This window comes from Chinchilla lanigera, unplaced genomic scaffold (genome assembly GCF_000276665.1).
Source record: "Chinchilla lanigera isolate Chin_1 unplaced genomic scaffold, ChiLan1.0 scaffold00061, whole genome shotgun sequence".
Taxonomy (NCBI): Eukaryota; Metazoa; Chordata; class Mammalia; order Rodentia; family Chinchillidae; genus Chinchilla; species Chinchilla lanigera.
The window spans coordinates 2,612,111-2,633,448 of NW_004955462.1; the positions used below are offsets into that span (position 1 = coordinate 2,612,111).

General features: G+C 38.8%; 1 protein-coding gene across 4 annotated transcripts in view; it reads left to right on the plus strand.

Annotated features, from left to right (window-relative positions):
* The window catches only part of Cul2 (cullin 2), a 79,733-nt gene that overhangs the window by 31,994 nt on the left and 26,401 nt on the right, over positions 1-21,338 (plus strand). For all 4 annotated transcript variants that reach the window (XM_013521461.1, XM_013521460.1, XM_005398124.2 and 1 more), the window contains 3 exons: positions 3,377-3,482; positions 7,409-7,491; positions 21,190-21,286. In XM_013521461.1, the coding sequence (XP_013376915.1) occupies positions 3,377-3,482; positions 7,409-7,491; positions 21,190-21,286 (286 nt within the window). The remainder of the gene's footprint in view (positions 1-3,376; positions 3,483-7,408; positions 7,492-21,189; positions 21,287-21,338) is intronic.

Here is a 21,338-nt window from a genome sequence, read left to right on the forward strand (position 1 = left end):
GTTAGAACATGTGCTACTAACATTATACCTCAGTAAAACAATCAGGTATTTCCACGGGTAGAGTATAGGCTATTTTAGAACTGTTGGAAGCTATTTCATTTTATGATTTCCTGCAACATATGTCTTTACTCACAAACAAATGTGTGAATTTAGTAAATTTTAGTAAATTTGGTTATAAAATAACTACAGTGACATGAAATGGAGGAAGAGTGGTATCTTTATCAAACTTTTAAAATTGCACTGTTTTAAATTATGACTTTAGGGCCAGGGATATAGCTCAGTGGCACAAGTGCCTGCCTGGCAAGCTCAAGGTCTTGAGTTTGATTCTCAGTACAAAAAAAAAGACTAAGCTTTAACTGATGTCATCAAGAAGTGCAATCAGGAATAGGAAAGATACAGTTAACGTAAGTTAGACTGAATTTTATTCTGTGAGAGAAGAAGTAGTGACTTAACCTAGCTGATATGAGACATAGAGCTCCATCAAAACAACATGTTTTAAAGCACAGAGAAAACTTTGCAGATTAGTGAATTAGCTAATCTGTAGATCTAGCAGCTGTTTCTTAGAGCAAATAACCACAATGTCAAGAATTTTACACTTACAGGATTAGGTAGGTATAAGGAACTACTGTAGAATTCAGAACAGGAAATTGACACCTGAAAGCAGAATTTCTAGATGAATTAGAGATGCCAGAAACTGGAAATAAAGATCAGCTATAAGGTGTTGTGCATAATTCCAACCAGAGGGTGAACAAGCGGCTTTGGAGGTTAAAAGAAGTAATGTGAGAGGACATATGAAGGCCTAGTTAGAGGCAAGATGGAGAATGGAGTTAATTGAGTCTGATGTTTTGGGAAGGTTTACTGGGATGGCCCTGGTACCACTGAACAAAAAGATGTGGTTTGGACCAAGGTGTCCGTATAGGAAGCACATACAAATGAGAAGGATGGTGATTAAGTTCCTGCTAGTTAGAAAGCATGGGACATACTGTATCTGTTCATATGCTCTACGTGTAACAGGGACTGCACTGTTGACTTCGGTCTTCTGTCCCCAGTATGTGTGCATAGCGTAGTACTGGGGGGCAGTCCTGGGTAGACAGCAGTTGTAGGAGAATGTCTGTCCAGCCACCTCCTAGCAGAATGACCTTTGAGTTCTTGATCCTCCTTAGATTGTTCTCTTGAGTATTAGAGGGTCACAGTAGCACCACACATGTACCTCATCATGTTCAGCCAGGTTAATTGCATAGTGCTATGGCTCACACATGATAGGGTCCAAAGAATTGTTACTGGCTACTTTGGTTTCCTGACATTTGTGGCTTTTACGATGTGGCTCTGGGCTGCTTTTGCAAGTTGGTGTTCTGATATTAGGACTATTTCACATAGGAGGAAGCACTGTAAGTAGTAAGGCAGCTGTGCATTAGCTAGCTGGTTTGTGGAAGCAGGAAAGATTAGTGCAGATGGGTCAGGGCAGGCCAGCAGGCTGGGCTTGAGTTCAGACCTGGGCTGGGGCGGCCGTTAAGATCCTTGGGATGGGACAGTGCCTTTGGAAGTGATCCTGTCTTCCTTTCTCTTTTCTTCCTCAATCATGTTGCTCTTCCCAGAGCTGAAACACAGCAAGACGTAGTGAGCATTCCAGTGGGAAAGAATGGGAAGGAAGCAATAGCATTTGGGGTGAATACTGATAGAATTTTGTAACCAAGTAGTCTGATCTGTCCACTGGCACATCAAGGTTGTAGGCCTTGGAGTTTAGAGTCTGGATGATCGTGAACGTAGAAGCGGAGCTGGTGTAAATGGTTGTGGATATACTGGCTTAGGTTCAAGTCCAGGAATTGTTTCCCAAGTTATACAGGGATAAGTTTTATTGTCTTTGTTTATATTTCAGTTGTCTGTAAATGCAGAGTGGACCTTTCACATTCAGTGTGAAACATCCTCGGGAAGGGTGTATTTTACAATACAGGTTTTGTGGTTTTGCCTAAAAACCTGAACTGTCCACAGCTACATGTTGGCAGACCTTTTCAAATGAATAGTTTTCAGTTATGAACAGTAAAGGCTATAGTGAAATGTAGGGTGGTGAAAGTATGTATGTGAACATGACAGGCCCTTTCTACACATTTTATTTTAGAACTATATATTTTCATTTCCTTTTTGTTTCTGTTTTCTTTGCAGCACTGGGACTTGAACTGGGGTCTTAGCACTGAGCTACATCCCCAGATCTCCAGCTGTTTCTTTTTCCTTTTTTTTTTTTTTTTTGTCTTTTTGAGACAGAGTCTCACTATGTATGCAGTTCAGGCTGGGCTTGAGCTCACTTTGTCGTCCAGGCTGGTCTCGAACTTGCAACGATCCTCCTCCTACTTCAGCTTCCTGAGTGCTGGGATTACAGGTGTGTGCCACTACACCCTGTGTAAATGACTTTTTGAATTCCTTTGTTTTGAAAAAATGACAAATGAGTTCCATATTGTTTGGTTCAGAAAATATTTTACAATAATACTTTTTTCCAAGCTGAGGATATAGCTCAGTGGTATAGCACCTGTCTGGCAAGTGCAAGGTCCAGAGTTCAATTCCTGGTAACAATAATCATAATGGTATAATAATAATAATAATCTTTAATTGCAGGATAGCATGTTAGATATTGGTCAACTCTGTCAACACTACCCATAGAATTATTATATTATAATCATTGAACACTACTGGAATTTTTTTTCTTTCTTTCAAGTTCTATAATTTCTTTTTTTTAAGTTCTATCATTTCTGTGTTAATAGTTGACAATAAGGAGATGTCTTTTTTGTCTTTCCATTTCATAACACAGATTTTTCTTTTGTGATATGCTAACATTTCTTCTTTTTTCAGTTTTTTCCTTTGTAGATCCTTTGGCCCTTCCTTCTTATGCGGTCTTAATGTCCCAAACCTGTCCATTTTGTATTGTAAAAGAAAATCATTGAGTTCTGGAGAAGTATAAACATTATAAATGTACTTACAATAAGAGTTCTATAGATTGTAGGAATTTTTTACAAATAAATACAGATTAGTAAAAGAAAATAACCAGACTTACTAGATTTCACTAGAAGCAAACATCAAAGGCGAATACAATGTTCTAAATAAAGCATGCAAAAAATAGTGGATATAAAACAAATAAAACAGATATACGAGTGTATCTCTTGTAAACAAGAATGAACTGATTGACATGACACCTGCCTAAGCAGTGATCAGGATAGTCTGTGTATAAACACATGCATTGCCCAAATGATGCTCGGGGTAAGCTATTAAGTGGTTAATTACTGAACTGTTGTGCAGTTAACTTATAAACTGTAAAATTATTGTTCTAAAGTTGTAAGTTACTTATTTTCTTACTGATTTTGACTTTATTATTATTTTAATTTTTCAGGTATCTCAACACCCAGTATATTAAAAAGAATAAGTTGACTGAAGCTGATCTTCAGTATGGCTATGGTGGGGTAGATATGAATGAGCCACTCATGGAAATAGGAGAGGTAATAATAAACTCTTTAAGTGACTGCAGGCAGAAGTATGTTTTTAATGTGTTGAAGTAATTTGCTTCATTGTCATTTTTCTGAGGACACAAAATTTACCATATTAAATGGTTGAAACTTAAAATATCCTAAATGTTAAGTAAATACTATAAAGATTTCTTGAGAGTTTTCAGATAAATCAGAGGAACAGAAAAGGTGTGATAGTTACTACTTTAATATATTTATGGTGGATGAATGATAGGGGTAATGATTCTGCAGTTTGGAAAAAAACTCAAAAATTATTTAGAAAACATTGACACTCCTGTGGTAAAAAAGTAGAAAAGACAAATACTTAAAGAAGCAAAAAGAGAGAAAGCCCAAATTTATTTTAACTTAGTAATTAAAGAACATCAGAGTAAAACAGTGAAATATTTAGTCCAGATAATTCATTTCAATTCTTGAGGTATGGTGCAAATTTAAACGTGGAAAACTATGTATAATAATGTTGAAATGTTCTTGTACAAGTTTACTTAGTACATACTGAATAACCTAAGCCCTGGGGATTCAGTGGCGGGCAGGCAGTGCCTGGCCATGTGAAGCTTATAGGCTCAGGAAGGAGAGCAGATGCTGCTAAGTACAGAAGTTCATGCTACTTTGTGATGCACTGTAATGATGCAGATAAACAGCCAGGATGCAGCATTAGGATGAATTAAATTAGCATGTTCCTTTTACAAAGAAATTGATCACTGTCTTTCAATAGATCTTAAAATGGTGAATACCTCTTGACCAAGAAATCACATGTCGGGTAACCTGTACTTGGAAAATAATAAGGTGAAAAAAGCTTATGTGTTTAAAAGTGTCTATTGCAGTCATTGTTAAAATAGAACAACTAATGGGTGAACAATATAAATTCATGACATACAACCATAAAACTCATGCATTGAGCAAGATAGCTAGATAGTATGATTTTGTTAAAGAGGTGGACAAATGAAAAAATAGAAAATAGTTCACAGAAACTGTAATGCAGGGGAAGATGGGTTAGGAAGAAATTCGAGTGCAACATTATGTTTAATAAAGTTAAGCTATAGGAGTAACAGGATATAGCGAGAAAGATTATTAGGGAGTAATAAAATCTAACAGTTTTTTGTTAATACAGTTATAAGTGAATATTTTACTTAGAACTTTCCCTTTATACTAGCACCATCAAGCATACTACTCTTCCTAGAGAAAATCACTGGAAATAATTTGGTTTGCAGCATTCCTGAATTTTACATGTGCTTTTGCACACAAATGTTTATATATACACACATTATATTTAAACGATGTTAAATTTGTATTTTTTAATTATTATTATTTTGAGATAAGGTTTTGCTATATAATTTAGGCTGGCTTTGGACTTACTATTTAGTGCAGGCTGGCCTCAGACATGAAGATCCTCCTGCCTCAGCTGCCCAAGTGCTGCAATTAGAGGAGTGTACTACCACGCCCAGCTGATGTATTTTAAACAATGGTATCATACCATTCAAAAAAGTCCTACAACCTGTGTTTCTTGCCTTTTTGCTTTTTTTCAGGGGCTCAATTTGCCCAGCAGGTTTTTTAAAAACAATTCTTTTGCAAGAACTTTAACTCCTATAATGTAGTGTGTTATTAAACCACCCCTTAATAAAGACAACACACAGTGAACATCATTGTTCATTTGATCACTCTAAATTAAAGATTTTTAAACCAGTGTCAGGCACTGTTATGAGTGTTGAGAATATAACAGTAAGTAAAGTAGAGAAAAATCTTACACTCATAGTTACTGCTCTGTGACACCATACAGAATGTCTTTCAGTTTGTGAACGGAAACCTTCAAAAAATGGTCCCATGTGGAATCTGTGTCAAAGCACATCCTGAACTCCGATAGTTTTGCCCCTATGCCTTTCAGAAAGACTTTACCTGTTGCCCTTCACAGGTACAGAATCCCACTTTATTATGTATTACCCTGTTTCCCCCACCATGGTATTTAAAAAGAAAACAAAAGCAAAATAAGAAGTGTGGGCTTTGTGGGAACACAGGTGCTTTTACTTTAAATTGTAAATGTACTTACATGGATCGGAAGAGTGCTGCCCTGAGGAAAGAGAGTAGAAAGGCTAGGAACAACCAGATGGAGTCAGGTTGGGAACAGAGAAGAGTCAAGCTAAGAACAGTTTTTGGTGCGACAGTAATTTATACTCTGTATGGGAGAAACAAATTGAAGCTTAAAGGCTTCTAGGTGACAAGTAAAAATTAAATTCTTGGGCAGCAAGGTAGGAACACGACTTCTGGGCAGGAAAGAGTTTCTTAAACGACACATACAAGCAATAGAAGGGGACATTGATAAATTAGAGCACATTAAAATATATTTTATGAAAAACAAAAGAAATAAACTGAAAAGTGGAGTAGGACAGACCACAGTTTGTGACACTGACAAGGAATGCATTTCCACAACCAGTTTCATTAATAGTGAGTCAGACTTTAACAGGATAATGGGTAAAATGATGAATGGATATTTCACAGGTAGAAAAGATGGATAATAAACAAAAAAGATGCCCAGCTTGGTGTAAGAAAAGCTAGTTAAAATCACAATGAGAAGGGACTGGGGATTTAGCTCAGCAAAACAGCTCCTGCCTGGCAAGCATGAGGTCATCAGTTCGATTCCCAGTCCTGGAAAAAAACAACAAAACAAAACAAAACAAAAATCACAATGAGAGATCATTTCACATCCAACAGACTGACAAAGTTTGACTGGACCCTGGCAGTACTTGTTTGTTGTCAAAGCCGAGGGCCCGTGGGAATTCTCATTGTTTACTGTGAGAGAGAAGCTGGAAAGCCATTCCAGCTCAGGGTGGTAAAGCTGCATGTGTTCTTAACCTTGAGCCCGGCCCTTCAATCTGGAGCTGTGTACCAGGAATTTCTTTTGATGTGGGCCAGAAAGCATATACAAGAATAGCAGCACTGTAGCAGAAAACTGGAATCCTAAGTGCATGTAATCAGCAAGAAAACCATGGTGTACTCATGCAATAAGACCCTACACAGTGGTGCCAGTGATTGAACTGTAGCTATGTGTTTCCATTTGGTGGGGTTCAGTAACAGTTAAGTTTTGAAGAATCAGCTGTAGGAGGTTATGCAACATGACTTTGTTATCAGATCACAAAGGGTGAATATAAGCTATTACTTGAGCATACACACACATTTGTTAGAACTCCTGTACACAGTTCAACCTAAAATTCAGGATGGAGATAACCTGTGAAGGAGGAGGGGGACATGTGGGGCAGTGGGAATGGGGAAGTGGATTTCTTACACTAATTGTAAACATAGGGGTGTTTTGCTGTGTAATTTAAACTGTCTTACCATTTAGGTTTATATCACATATTTTGTAATTTTGAAAATGAGCCAACAACGAAATCAAATTACTTTATTTAGCTTAAATCCTTTGTTTCTATTAGCATCTTGGCTTGTATAGCCTTCCATGGTACTGAGCACTTAACAGTAGGTAAACATTTTATAAAAGTCAGTTATTTCTGTAAAGTTTTTAATTAATTGATGTTAATGCCTCCCTTTGCACATATCTGGGATGATAGCCATTGCCGTTTTAAATCAGAAATTTATTTTTCTTCAGTTTTCGTTGGAATCTTAAAGTGTTCCTGGGCATGGTGGCTCACACCTGTAATCCCAGCACTCGGAAGGCTGAGGCAGTGTATTGCTACAAGTTTGAGGCCAGCCTCGACTACATAGTTGAGTTCAAGGCCAGCCTGAACTACGCAGAGAGATCCTATCTCAAAAAAACTAAAAAAAACCCCAAAAAACAAAAAAACAAACCCTTGAAGTGTTATAGATATTTTTGATATTTTTTACTTTAAAAAATTTTGAGCAAGTGTTGAAAAATGAAACAATTCAGTCTTGACAATCTTTATTTTTCTTGGCAGCTAGCGTTGGATATGTGGAGGAAATTGATGGTTGAGCCTCTGCAGACCGTCCTTATCCGAATGCTTCTCCGAGAAGTCAAAAAGTGAGTTCTGATTTGTGTCTGCCCCGCTCAGACCTGTTCTGCTGTTTGATATGCTTTAGTTTTTTTAACATTTAAAAATTTTTTTTTATTTCTTTGGGTTTTTTTCTGGTACTGGGAATCGAACTCAAGACCTCGTGCTTGCCAGGCAGTCCCTGTACTCCTGAGCTAAATTCCCAGTCCCTTGATATGCTTTAGAAACAGTGTAAAATTGTGTGACGGTGGACCTGGTTCTCATTTTATTGTAAAGAGCCTCATTTTTACTTAATGCTAGGATTTTGAAGTTGTTTTATAGTTTTTTTCTTTTTAAAAATTCTGGCATGTCTTTGATCTTTACTTACATCTTAATATGCTTAGCAAATGAGTCGTATTTACATGTGTTATTTAAGCATATTTATCTGAGGAAAGCACAGTATCTTGTTGCTTTTTAATCCTGAAATCTCTTAGACCTTCCAGGCAGTGCTCCGAATGATTAGCATACCTTCTATTTAAATCCTGAGGAGGATTACCTGTCTAACAGAACAGACTCTTCTAGTTAGGAGGCTGCCTCTTAGCCTCAGTATCATTCTCCACAACTTACTTGTTCTTGTGAGGTCAGATTATGGGACAATGGTGTCCTACTCCAGCTTTGGCTCAGAGTACCTGACCTGACTGAATTTCTGTCTGATCACAGTTTAGGATGAAGAAAGTTTTCCTATGTAGTTCAGAATAGGACAGCCTTGGGTCATCACTGGCCTAAATGATTCTTAAACTTCAGTGTTAGAGAATTGAACGCACTAAGTCTCACAAATGTGTGATAAAGTCCTAAGTGCTAGATGATGTTATAGGAATTATCCAGCCAGTGAACTATAGTGTGATAATAGCCTGGATCTACTTTCTTCCACAAGACACAATACAGACTCTTTAAAGGGAAGAGATTTGTCAAAGCATCACTCTTACTATGAGATTCCTAGTAGGAAGTGAGGTGCCAAGCACGCACAGGCACTACGCACAAAAAGAGCATTGTAAAATTTAATATTAACAGGAAGTAGAAATAGGGGTGGCAGTTACTAATTTGATAAGAAACTTTTATGGACCTTTTTAATGATTCCATTGTTGACAGGGAAAGGCAATAATGATTGAAACTGAGCTGAATCTGCCTTTGTTTGGAGGGAATGTGCCTCTTCATAAACATGCCATAGCCACGTGTCCATCTTTTTTTAATCTCCTAATAGTATTTCTGTAGATTTTTTATTTTAAGATACTCAGTACCCTCTGATACTGTTACACAAAGTGTGCTCTGTACATTTTCCTGTTGTGTTTTCTGCTAGTGTAGAGAAGTACAGCTGGCTCTTGTATGTAAATCCTTTTTTCAGCAATGTTATTCAACCCTGTTTCTAATATTTTGTGCATATTTCTAGGCTTTCTTTTTAAGCTGTCATAATCTGTAAGTGGTGATGATTCTTGTTCCTCCCTCGTGCGTTTGCCTTGCTGTGTTAGCTTGGACCTGCAGAGCCTCTTGAAAAGAATATGATGAATGGATAATGAGTGTCTTTGTCTCATTCTTGATTTTAAAGATGACATGTACAGCATGTCTGCATTCAAGATGATGCATCTTCCAGTTTTTTAAATAAATAGTTTTAGTTTAGTAGTACCTATGCATAGTAGTACATAATGTTTACATTCCTAGTAGAAGCTGGTACCCCTGCACGCCACATCTGAATTCCTTTTTATCCCTTTCCCTTCCCCTCTCCCTCGACCCACCTCTTAAACCACCCCCTGGTGGGTCCATCCTTGCAATACATGTTTATATCCCGGTTATGGAGTCGGTGCATGTACACAACACAGCCAGTTGCTTTTCTTCATCCCCTTTTAGTTTTTTGATAGGGATTCTTGTGAGAACAGTTAAATTAATGTGAATTGGTGTTGAATTTTGTAAAGATGTCTTTTCTGCTTCTATTGAGTGATCACACATTGCTTTCCCCTGTTACTGTGCTAATATTACAAATTATTATGGATTTTCTAATCTGAAGCTATCCTTTCATACCTGAGATAAATCTCTGCTTAGTGATTATATTTTTTATATAGGCTTGGCATTTGATTTACTGATCCTTTAGGGTACAGTGCCGAGGAATGTGCCTGTAATCGTCCTTTCTTGTAATGTCTTTGCTGGCTTTGTTTGGTATCAGGTTTTTCCAGGTAGGATAAATTAGGAGATTATAGCCGCTTTTTCATAAGAGTTTGTATTAAATTGGGGTATCAGTATATTAAATATGTAATAAAACACTTGCAAAACCATCTGTGCCTATGGTTTCTTTGTAAGAAATATTTTTATAGGAAGTTTTTTTTCCAATTTTTTTGCGGGGGGTGTTGTCCCATTACACAGTTTAAGCGGGAACTTGGCAATCGTGCTGTCTCAGCCTCCCAAGTGCTGGGATTGCAGGCATATATCAACATGTGCAGCATAAAATTTTTAAGTGGCTCAGGTTTTTCCAGTTTTAAGATTAGTAAAACTTGTATTTCTTTTTTATTCAAACTTATATTCCTTAAATCAGTTGTGAACAACTTCTTGCAAAGTTGTTGGGAAATAGCTGTTTACATTATTCACATTTAAACATGTTATCCACAGAAAGTCACAAAGCTAATACACAGAGTTCTGTATACCCCAGCTTTCCCCTGGTGTTACAACCCTTGCATGGCGTGTCCCCAAACGTCAGTACAGCATTGTTAACTGCAGACTCTGCATGTCCTTAGTTGTTCCCCTGTTGCCCCTCATTCTGCCCCAGGATTTAATCCTGGTGAAACATACCATGTTTAACTCAGGTCTCTTTGGTCTCCCCTATTCCATGGACACTGTTAAAAGAGGAGATATTTTTAGGATATCTGTCACTTTTAATTTGTCTGCTAGTTTCTCATGATTAGACTGAGATTACGAATTTTGGAAGAAATACCACAAGGTACTGTGCCTTTCTCCTCACATCATCAAGCATGGCTTGGGTTGAAAACTTTGATCATTTGGTTCTCTAAATCTCCACTTCAATTAATTTCTTTCTTTCATTAATAATCTTGCTTATTCATAAGTTTCTTTTTTGATCACATTTACCCGAGGTTTGTATATTTGGTTTTGTGCATATGTGTGTGTGTGTGTTTCCTTCCAAGGGACCAACTTGGTCTAAATTCATCTCTATTATGCCTTTGTTTTTCCTTATTCTGCTCTATCATGAAAAACAAAATTAACAGCTGTTTCATGGGCTTTTTACTGTTTATTTTTATAGTGCTGGAACTAAATGCAGAAGCCTCCTGAACTCTAGGCAAGTGCTCTGCCACTGAATCCTTATTATTTCTATGTTTCTCACACAGTAAGAAAATGGTACACACAAAATTTTATTGGTAATCAAAAAACAGAGAATGTGCTTCCTATGTAGGGGAGAGAAAAACAAGTAATATAAATAAGTTTTAATATTTTTTATAGTGCTTACTTCACTAGGAAAGATAAAAGCAATTCTGTTCATGTATTAATTTACCTTTTATAGTAGTGTAGAACTACTAAGCTAGGACTTTTTATATAGAAACAACTTAAAAGTTGTTTTTAATTTTAGTAAGTAAAATACTTTATTTTGAACCTAGAATTACAGTGCTAGAATTTTAATATTTTTGTGATATATAAAAATGCATGCATACCCAAACCAATAATTAGAAACATAAGTAGCAGTACTCACTCTGATGTAATACTGGAACACATTAAATTTTTTTAATTAAGTTTATTGGTATATTTTAGGTATACATAGTGATCACATTCATCATAGGGAATTTGTACCTGTACATGATATATCTTGATTCTTTTTCCCCCTTCCTCTACCCTCCTTTCTACTCCTTTTCCCCTTTTTATTTACAAAAGCTTTGGAATACATTAAATTATGAACAGAAGATACTTTTATTTGCAAGGTGAAAGGAATTGCTTAAATGTCTAGAGATACAGAAAACTCTGGTTTTGTTGTGCTAAAGGATTCACAATTGCTTTTCTTTTCCTGATACTCTGCAGTTAACTTTCTAGTCTTGGTACAAAAATTAATCTTTTTTTATTTTTTTTTGCGGTACTGGGGATTGAAGTCACAACCTTGCACTTGCCAGGCAGGCGCTTATGCCACTGAGCTACATCCCCAGCCCTTGGTACAAAAATTAAAGTGAGAACAAAATTCTTTCTCTCTGAATCTGGAATAATATAACATAGGGTACCTATCTGATAGTATTTTCTCTTACATATATTTGATACTCAGTTTCTCGATTGTTATATTAAAGATTAAATTGAAGAAAAAGGTAACGTGAGATAAAAGTTAAATTGAAGTTAGGAGTTTTTATCTTGTAACTCTGTTTCTGCAAGATGTATTTTAAAATTTTTCTGCCTGTTGTGTGTATTGATTTTTCTTTTTTCAGTTGTAGTTTTATATGTTTTGCCCTTCTGGTGTTAGTTGAATAAGTGTCAGGGCTGTTGTCTGTATAATTGCATTATAGTGACTGCTTTCATCCATCTTGGGCTTTTCCATATTCTTTCAGCTATTCTCATTATTCCAGTTTTCCTTTGAACTTTTGGGGGAGTTTTGGGCTGTGTGTGCATATTAAACTTTTTATTGTTAAGTGAAATGTAGACACACAGAGCCGTGTGATACACATATTAATGAATGATTGTAAGGTGAATACCCTTGTAACTTCCACCCAGATCAAGAAATAGAAAAATCTCAGCCTTGACAAAAATCCCTTTTCCCACCTTTATCTGCAAGTAATCACTAGTGTAACTAAGGTGATTGCTTTCTTCTGTTTCTTTATGGTTTTATCACCTAAATATGAATCCCTTTGGTCTTGTTTGCTCTTTAAAAGCTCTCTCTGTTAGGGCTTTTCTCCGACAGGCTCTCTCTTGTCGTTGCTGCTTTTTCTCCTCCTCTTGCTCCTTGTGGACCATCATCTCAGGCTCGCTGCTTGCCTTCACGGGCGCAGTTTGCTGTGTTCTTTTGTGCTCTCAGCTGCACACTGGCTGACCAGTGGCCTCTTCACACTCCTGGTTTGCTGTCTCTGGAAGGACTAGGTACTGTTCTATAATTTCTGATCTTAGCTCAGTTTGACATCAGTTAACTTACTGGAGTTTGTAAAACTGGCTGTAATTCTCTGTTTGTTTTGATATATTAACTTGAACAGTTGTTCAATCTTCTGTTGTATTTGGTTAGTGGTAAAGTAAGGACAAAGCGACTTCTTGCTTCTTTGTTACTGTTAGTCAGTTTCATTTCTTTCTGTCTTGTGATACTAGGTATTGGACCCAAGTCCTTGCGCATGCGAGGTGAGTACTCTAGCGCTGCGCTACATTCCCAGCCCTTTCATTTTATTTTGAGAAAGGGTCTTGGCAGATTACTCAGGCTAGGCTAGAGTTGGCAAGCCTCCCACTTGGGCCCCCCTCCTAGGCTCACGCCACCATGCCCCGCTGGCAGGTTTTTAAGGCCACTTGTTTTGCTGTCATCTTCAGCTGAGCTTTTTAAAAAAGGTACATCACAGTAAACTCATAGACTTAAGATACTTGCTAAGTTTCTTTCTATTCATGATCTTACTTTATTTCAGGTGGGTGGCTTCTCTGTGCCTCGTTGTGCACAATCTTTGACACGACCCTTGTTTCTTGTTCCCTACTGTGTCAGGGTGTTCAGGCACAGCTTGTGCATTTTTTCGAGGTTTTTTGTTTTGTTTTGTTTATGTGCTGGAGAGTGAGGGCTTACACACTGAGCTGCATTCTCAGCCCTTTTTTGTTTATTTTGAGACAGGGTCTCACTAAGTTGCCCAGGTTGGACTTGAACTTGTAGTCACGTGCCGCTGCCTCCCAGAGTGCTGGTATCACAGGCGTGTGCCACCAAGCCTGGCTGAAAAGCTTATCTCTAAGTACACAAGTGATATTTAAATGCATTCTTGAAAAATGGATCGTTCCAGATCATTTTCTCATTCTCTTCCCTCTCCACAAAGTAATCTGTTATCATTGTTAACTTTCCTAAGTTTTTATGTCTGCATATAGAAAAAAAATCATTTTGTTTTCTTTCAATATATTTTTTCCAAACAGTTAAAATCATACACTATATGCATTACTAAAGTTTTAAAAATTCATTTATGTTGCTTGGTGACTTTTCTGTTCACGGCAGAGTATAAGAAGGCCTGTTTCTTCACCACTCACCCCCCACTTACTATTATCCCCTCTAAAGTGAGGCTGCAGCTTTTCTCAACTTGTGTGGCTCTCTGAGGTGGGGTGGGCTTGGCCACGGTGGTGCTGCAGGGCGGCACCGTAGTCTTTGAGACCCCCGCAGGCCCCTCGCGCTGGCAGGGTGGACGCAGACCATGCTGCAGCTGGATGCCAACTGGTCTCGCCACCTCTGCACTCCCTGCTGCTGTCCCTGTGGGCCTCTTGCACCTGTCTTCTCCCCTTCCTCCTGGCCTCTCCTAGGCATTCTTTCCCTTGTGCGTACTGGCCTTAGTTCTGTGTTTCTGTGCTCTCAGTTCCTGCGAGTGAGGGGCTAATGCCAGCAATGGATGGAAGGTGTCCTGCCTGCCATTTCTCGGATTCCGAGTGGAAACAGGAGGCTGGGTGAGGTTGACTGGGACGCTGGTCTCATTGTCAGCATAGGGATGAATGATTGCCACACTGGGGTTAATTAATAAAGGGCAGCCTCACCTCCCCTGCTCAGGGTCTGCAGGACGGTGAATGCGCATGGCTTGGCCATGGGTTTCACCATCATCCCACCCAGCTGCCCGCTACCAGATGCAGAGAGGCAGGGTGGCCGCCCCTGTCAGTGGCTCTCCATTCTTTGATGTGTAAGGGCTAGCATAGCCACCTAACCCCGACCCAGAGTCTTTGCATCTTACAAAGGTAAATAGTTAAACGGAGGAGACAGCTCGTGGGACGCACAGTGCCCGCTGGCTGCACAGGCCTCCCCACAGCTCCCCTGCCTGCCTCTCCTGTTGGACCTCTGCTTTGGAAGGCAGGGGATCTTCCTCTTGAATTTGTCATCTTATTTTGATCTCTGTCAGATCTTCCTCAGCCTCATGGGTTTGTCAGACGTGGTGGGGGAGGAATGGAGCAAGGCTCACGCCCTGTGGAAGCCATCTGTAGTAGCTGCTGACGTGTGTCGCCCCACCCAGCCCAAGGTTTTTAGTGACCATTGCAGACCTCGTCTGTTGTCTGAGCTTGGCTCTGGAAAGCCTTTTATTTTTTTATTTTTTTAATAGACTCTGTGCGTTCTCTGGCTGACCTTGAACTCTTGATACAAGGGATCCCCTTGCCCCTCAACCTTCTGAGGAGCAGAGGCTGTGGGCTCTGCCATTCTGCCTGGCTAAAGCCTTTATTTTACAACTACAGTCTGGTTTGTTTGTTGTTTGCTTAATCTCTTAGCTTCTTTCTCCTCTTCTTTATTGGAATCGCTTCCATTTTGTTCCTATTAATATTTAAAATACGAGCTAGCTAGATAGTAGCTTCCTGCATAGCCCCTTTTAAATTTGAGATAGTCTCACTAATTTGCCCCGGCTAGCCTTGAACTTTTGGTCTTCCTGTCTGTTTCTCAGATAGCTAGGATTATAGATAGGCACCACTGCTACTGGCTAATAAGCCAATTTCTTTTCTTTTTTTATTTTTGAGATAAGGTTTCATTATGCAGTTCAGGCTGGCCTTGAACTTAACTTTGTAGGCCAGACTGGCCTCGAACTCTAGCAGTCCTCCTGCCTCAGCCTCCTGAGTGCTAGGATTACAGGTGTGTGCCACCATGCCCAGCAGTAAACCATATTTCTGAATGTTCTTTGTGTTCTTTTCTGCAGGCTCATCTGGGCTCACTGTTCTTAGCAAGACCAGAATTTATTTTTGTGTCTAGTGCAGTGCTTTTATAAATCACTAATAGGATTATTTTACGATTTATTTTCATTATGTGTTAGCCTAATATAAATACATGAGACTTATGACTTTGTATAGAACTTTTTGTGCTGTTATCAAATGGTGCTGATTCATGATTATGTAATTATGGCCTTTAGGTTGTGGGCTCACCTATTATTCTTGTAGGAAGGATAATTTAGGGTGTGTGTGTTAGATGTGTGTGTGTGGTGTTGTGGATTGAACTCAGGGCCTTTGCTCTGAACTGTGTCCGCAAGCCCCTTTTTTCTATTTTAAAGTGGAATCTTGCTAAATTTCGCATGCTGGACTCAAACTTACAGTCCTCCAGCTTCAGGCTCCCAGAAAGCTGGATTGCTTTTTTTTTTTTTAAATTTTGAGACAGGGTCTCACTATGCAGCTCAGGCTGGCCTTGAGCTCACTTCGTAGCCCAGGCTGGTCTCGAACTGGCAGCGATCCTCCTACCTCAGCCTCCTAAGTGCTGGGATTACAGGCGTGTGCCACCACTCCTGGCTAAACTGGGATTACACAAATATGTGCCTGTATACCTGGCTTAATTCAATTGATGAGTACTAGGAATGGCAGTGTTTATTCTAGGAAGTCTCTTATCTAGTCCCATTTTTATTTGGGCTTTCTGAGATTAGAGACAAATGGCAGGAGTACTGCAAATAGCAGAAGTGAGTTTTCCTGGGGCTGAGCCGGGATGCAGGCCTTGGGCATGAAAAGAATTTGAGGTCGGGGCTGGGGATTTAGCTCAGCGGCAAAGCGCCTGCCTGGCAAGCGCAAGGTCGTGAGTTCGGTTCCCGGTACCGGAGAAAAACCCAAAAAAAAAAAAAAGAATTTGAGGTTACCTGATTTTTCGAATGTTTAGGCATTTCTCATTTTTTCACTGAAAAGCATTTGTCCTAGGCAAAGTTTCATACCAAAATGGTGGTATGTTCCATGTAGATGACCTGAGTTAGATCACTATTTCACCGGATTGAATGTGGGTGTACAAAGATACCAGGTGATGATAAGCAGAGGAGATGAACCATTGTTTGTAATGTTGGAGATAGAGGCTTTCTATGTAAGATTCTGGCTGCAGAGTTACTGGAGCCATTTAATTCATGTACAAGAGGCTTTCCCCAGAATATCCAGATAATTAAAGGAAGAATAAAAGAGGATTAAAAGGAGGCATAGGCAGGGAGGGGTGCTAACACAAAGGTTATTACCTTGGTGCTTTTTTTAAATGTTAGAAAATTCCTTTTATCCTCTATGATGAAGCAGCAGCTTTTATGAGGGAATGGTAATAATATATTTTGTGTTACCCTCTTTGTAAAATAAGTATTAATTAAAAGAAAACTATTCTAAAGTAGAGTGGAAGATTTCTAATAATGAGGCACTCCTTTTTCTGCGTAATGGTTTGATCTGGGCATAAATACTGGAGACACAAGGTCCTCACTGAGGCCCCACTGTTGTACTGTGGCTTTTTTTCTTTTCTGCTTTTCATTCTTTCTTTTCATCCATTCACTTACTTTCTGGGAGGCTGGAAATCAAATCCATGGTCTTGGGCTTGTCCTCTAGCACTTGCTGTACCCCAGCCCCTCATTTTCCTGTTTCTGTACTTAGAAAAGTTAATATCCACCTTTGTTTCCTAATGTGATTAAGAGTGCATTGAAGCCATGCTTTCAACTAAATTGGAACCTATGCCACCTCAGGATTTGAGATGATCAGGTGCACGTGGTGACGCATGTTTGTAATCTCAGCACTTGGGAGGATGGGGCAGAAAGGATGGCTTATGGGTTGGAGAACAGCCTGGGCTACACAGTGAGATCTTGTCTCAAACAGGACAAAATGAAAACAAAAGAGATGATCTTAGGTCTTGTAAACTGTAAAGGAATATAGGAGTATAACAAATCTCCCTAAATTTCTTTTTTAAAATTTATCTTTATCAGTACATATTTGTAGTAGATAATGTTTAATACTCCTTGTATGGGATTGCTACATGTGCATAACTTCATAATTCCTTTTTCTCATCTCCTTTCCCAGCCGTCTCTCACTCTGTCTCAATCCCCTTACCATTTGGGAAAGCTCTGTCACATACCTCCTATTACCTATCTTTTATTTTGCTCTTTATTTTTACTTTGGGTTTCTCATCTAAGAGAAGCCATGTGATATATAAGCTTGTGTCTCTGGCGTATTTCACTTTACACTGTGTTCTCATGGTGCATCCATTGTCCTGCACCTGACTCAAGTTTATCTTTCTCTCATTGTGTGAGATACCTGTGTCCTTGAATGGAGTACAGGGCAGCAGTACCAGCAGATGTAATGGATGAACAGCTATTAGTCATTTTAGGGAGTGACCCATTGTATAGGGTACACCTTTGAGAAATGTGTACCATTGAATTACTGAAGGAATATTTGTAATGGTTGTCAGACTGATCCTGTCTGCAATAGTTTGTGGCCAGTGAAATATAAGTGTTCTTTTTTAACTGAACCATGAAAACTTAAAACATTGTGCAGTACTAATGGGAGGCCACATAATGTTTTGATGCATGTATACATTGCATAATGTTTAAATCAGGCAAAACATCTTCAAACAAGCATTTCTTTATGGTGAAGACATTCACATTCTTCTAGCTTTTAAAAATGTACAGGGCCTTATAATCATCTAGAGTCTAGGACATGCACTGTATGATTCCACTTAGGAGGTACTCACAGTGCCCGCACGTTGAGACAGAAGGTAGAAGAGTGGTTGCTAAGTGCTGGGAGACAGGAGGAATAAAGAGTTATTGTTTACTGGGTGCAGTTTCAGTTTGAGAGGATAAAAAGTTTTGGAAATGAATAGTGGGTGATAGTTGCATGGTGTTGTGAATACATTTAATATCAGTCATACATTTAAAATTGTTGATAAATGAATTAAAAAAGAATGCATTGTGACAAAAATGGTGTAACATTGGCAGGCATAGAGGTTGTACATATCCACGAAAATGCTAAAAACATTGGAACTGCGTACTTCGAATGGGCGAACTATATGGTATATGAAATATATCTTAATAAAGCTGTTATAAAAAGAAAACAACTATATAGACACCCTACTATGCAGTAACACCAGAATTTCCTCTTCCTGTCTCTTTGTGGTTTAATGGCCATTTAGCCTTCAGACCCCTGTCCCAGCCCTGGCATTAACTGCCTGGCCACCACCGTTCCACTCACAGCTCCTGAGATCAGCTGCTTTTAGATTCACATATGAGTGACACCATGTGGTTCTTGTCTTTGTGTACCTGGCTGATTTCACTGAAAATAGTCTCCACTTCTACCTGTATCACCAAGGAATGACAGGATTTTTCTCTCTCTTTTTTTTTTTTCCTCGCTGTGCTGGGGATTGGCTTGAACTTGACCTTTACAGTGAATTATCCCAGTCTTTCTCTTTTTCTCTCTTTCTTCCCCTCTCTTCTCCTCCTCTTTCTCCCCTCTTCTGCTCTCCTTTCTCTTCTCTTCTTTTCCTTACTTAGAGACAGGGTCTCTCTAAATTCCCAAGTTGCCCAGGCTAGCTCCAACTTCTTGCCTCCAAGTGCTAGGATTACAGGCATGTGCCATCATGCCCAGCGGGACTTTTATTCTTTCTTTATGCCTGAATAGCATTCTCTTATCTGTGCATTTTAAATCGGTTCATCAAGTAGTGGACACTTAGTTTGTCTCCATTTCTTGGCTGTTGTGAATAGTTACGTGGTCAACATAGATGTGAGGTGTCTCTTTGTTGTACTGATTCCATTTCCTTTGGATATGTACCCAGGAGTTTTTTGTTTGTTTTTGTTTTTTTCATGCAGGGTCTTACTTTGTAACCCAGGCTGGCCTCAAACTCATGGTGATCCTCCTGCCTCAGCCTTCTGAGTGTTGTGATTACAGGTGTGCATCACCATGCCTGGCCCAGCAGAGGTATTGATGTACCATGGTAGTTACAGTTTTGATTTTTCTGAGGAAGCCTCCATACTGTTTCCATAATGAATATACTAATTCATGCCCGCATACTTTCACCACACTTGTCTTTATTCTCAGAATAGCCATTCCTGCTGGGATAGAGTGATATTGTAGTTTTAATGCTCGTTTTTATGGTGTTTGAAGATGATGAACTTTTTCTCATGTATCTGTTGGCTATTCACATGTCTACTCTTGAGAAATGACTATTTAAATCTACTGCTCATCTTTTAATTAGGTTACATGGTTTTTTTGCTCTTGAGTTTTTGAAATTCTTATATATACTGAATATCAACTCCTTGTCAGTTACATAGAAGTTTGCAGATATTTTCTCCCATTCTGCAGGTTGACCCTCAACTCAGTTGATTGTTCCATCTGCTACATAGAAGTTTTTCACTTTGATACAATCGTGTTCGTCAGTTTTCCCTTTTGTTTCCTGTCATTTTAGGGTCTTTCCTAAAGTAAAGCATTTCCTACAGTATTTTCATAGTTTGAGGTCTTATGTTTAAGTCTTGAATCTATGTTGACTTGATTTTTTGCATCAGGTCGGAGAAACCTACCTTCTTCTGCATGTAGATACCCAGTTTTCCCAGCATCATTTATTAAAAAGACTATGCTCCAAAGGGTGCCCCTGAGGACTGTGTCGGAACTCAGTTTGCTGCAGGCGTGGGCTTACTTGTAGGCTATAGTGTTCCTTCCGTCTGTGTGTCTGGAGTTCTGCTGATACTGTTGTGTTTGACTCCTTTGTAGTATGTTTGGATTTTGGGTAGTGTAGTGCCTCCTGCTTTGTTCTTTCTACTTAGGAGGGCTTTGGCTATTCAGGGTTCTTGTTGTTGTTGTTTTTGTTCCATATCAATTTTTAACTTTTTAATTTTTTGGTGCTGAGGACCGAACCCAGGCCTCCTGCTTGCTAGACAAGCGTTCTACCACTGAGCTAAATCCCCGGCCCCCTGTCTCAATCTTAGAGGTCCTTCACCTCTTTTGGTGAAGTTATTTGTAGATGTTTTACTTACTATAGCTCTTGTAAAGAGGTGCTTTCTTAATTTCTATTTCAGGTAAGCTATTTGGCATTTAGCTGTTCTGATTTTTATAGGTTGATTTTGTATCTTGTAAATTTGCAGAATTCATTCATAAGTTCTAACATTTTTGGTGGTGTTTTAGATTTCTCTGTGTAACTTACGGTCACGTTGTCAACAATCAGACAGCTTATTTTCTAGTTTTGGTGCCTTTTATTTCTTTCTCTTGCCTGATTGCTCTGACTGGGGCTGGCAAACCTATGTGAAAAGGAGTGCAACAGTCCTCCTTGTCTTGTTCCAGGTTGCGGAGAGAAAGCTTTCTACTTTTCCCCATTCAGTATAAGCTGTTGGCTTATGACAGATGGCCTTTATTGTAATGAGTTACTGCAATCCAAATTCTCTTAACTTGAAGCTTCAAAGTCTTCTTTATGTGGGCTTGTATCTATTTTATTAATATTAAAGAACTGTTATCTTAGTATGGGCATATCTTTAATTTCATAATTAAAGCTTTTATTTATGGAATGATTTCTAATTTGTACTTTAATGATAACATATTAATTCACCGATGATATGAAAAAACTGTTTTTAGGCTTAATGCATGATTGACCTCTAAGTGCTTTATGACTTGATTAGGTTTCCATAGATTTTTGTATTTGTTGTTACTGTTTTTTTGAGTCAGGGTCTCACTGTGTAATGCAGATTGGCCTTTAACTTGCTTACATAGCCCAGGCTGGCCTTGAACTCATAGCAGTCCTCCTGCCTCAGCCTCCCTAGTGCTAGGATTACAGGTGTGTGCCACCATGCCCGGCTTCTATTCTTAATAATAATATTTTTTGTACCTTATTTTAGTGATCGTGGTGGAGAAGACCCAAACCAGAAAGTAATCCATGGGGTTATTAACTCCTTTGTTCATGTTGAACAGTATAAGAGAAAATTTCCTTTAAAGGTAAAAAAATTTTTCTTTAAAAATTTATTCACTTTAATTTTTTAAATTACAT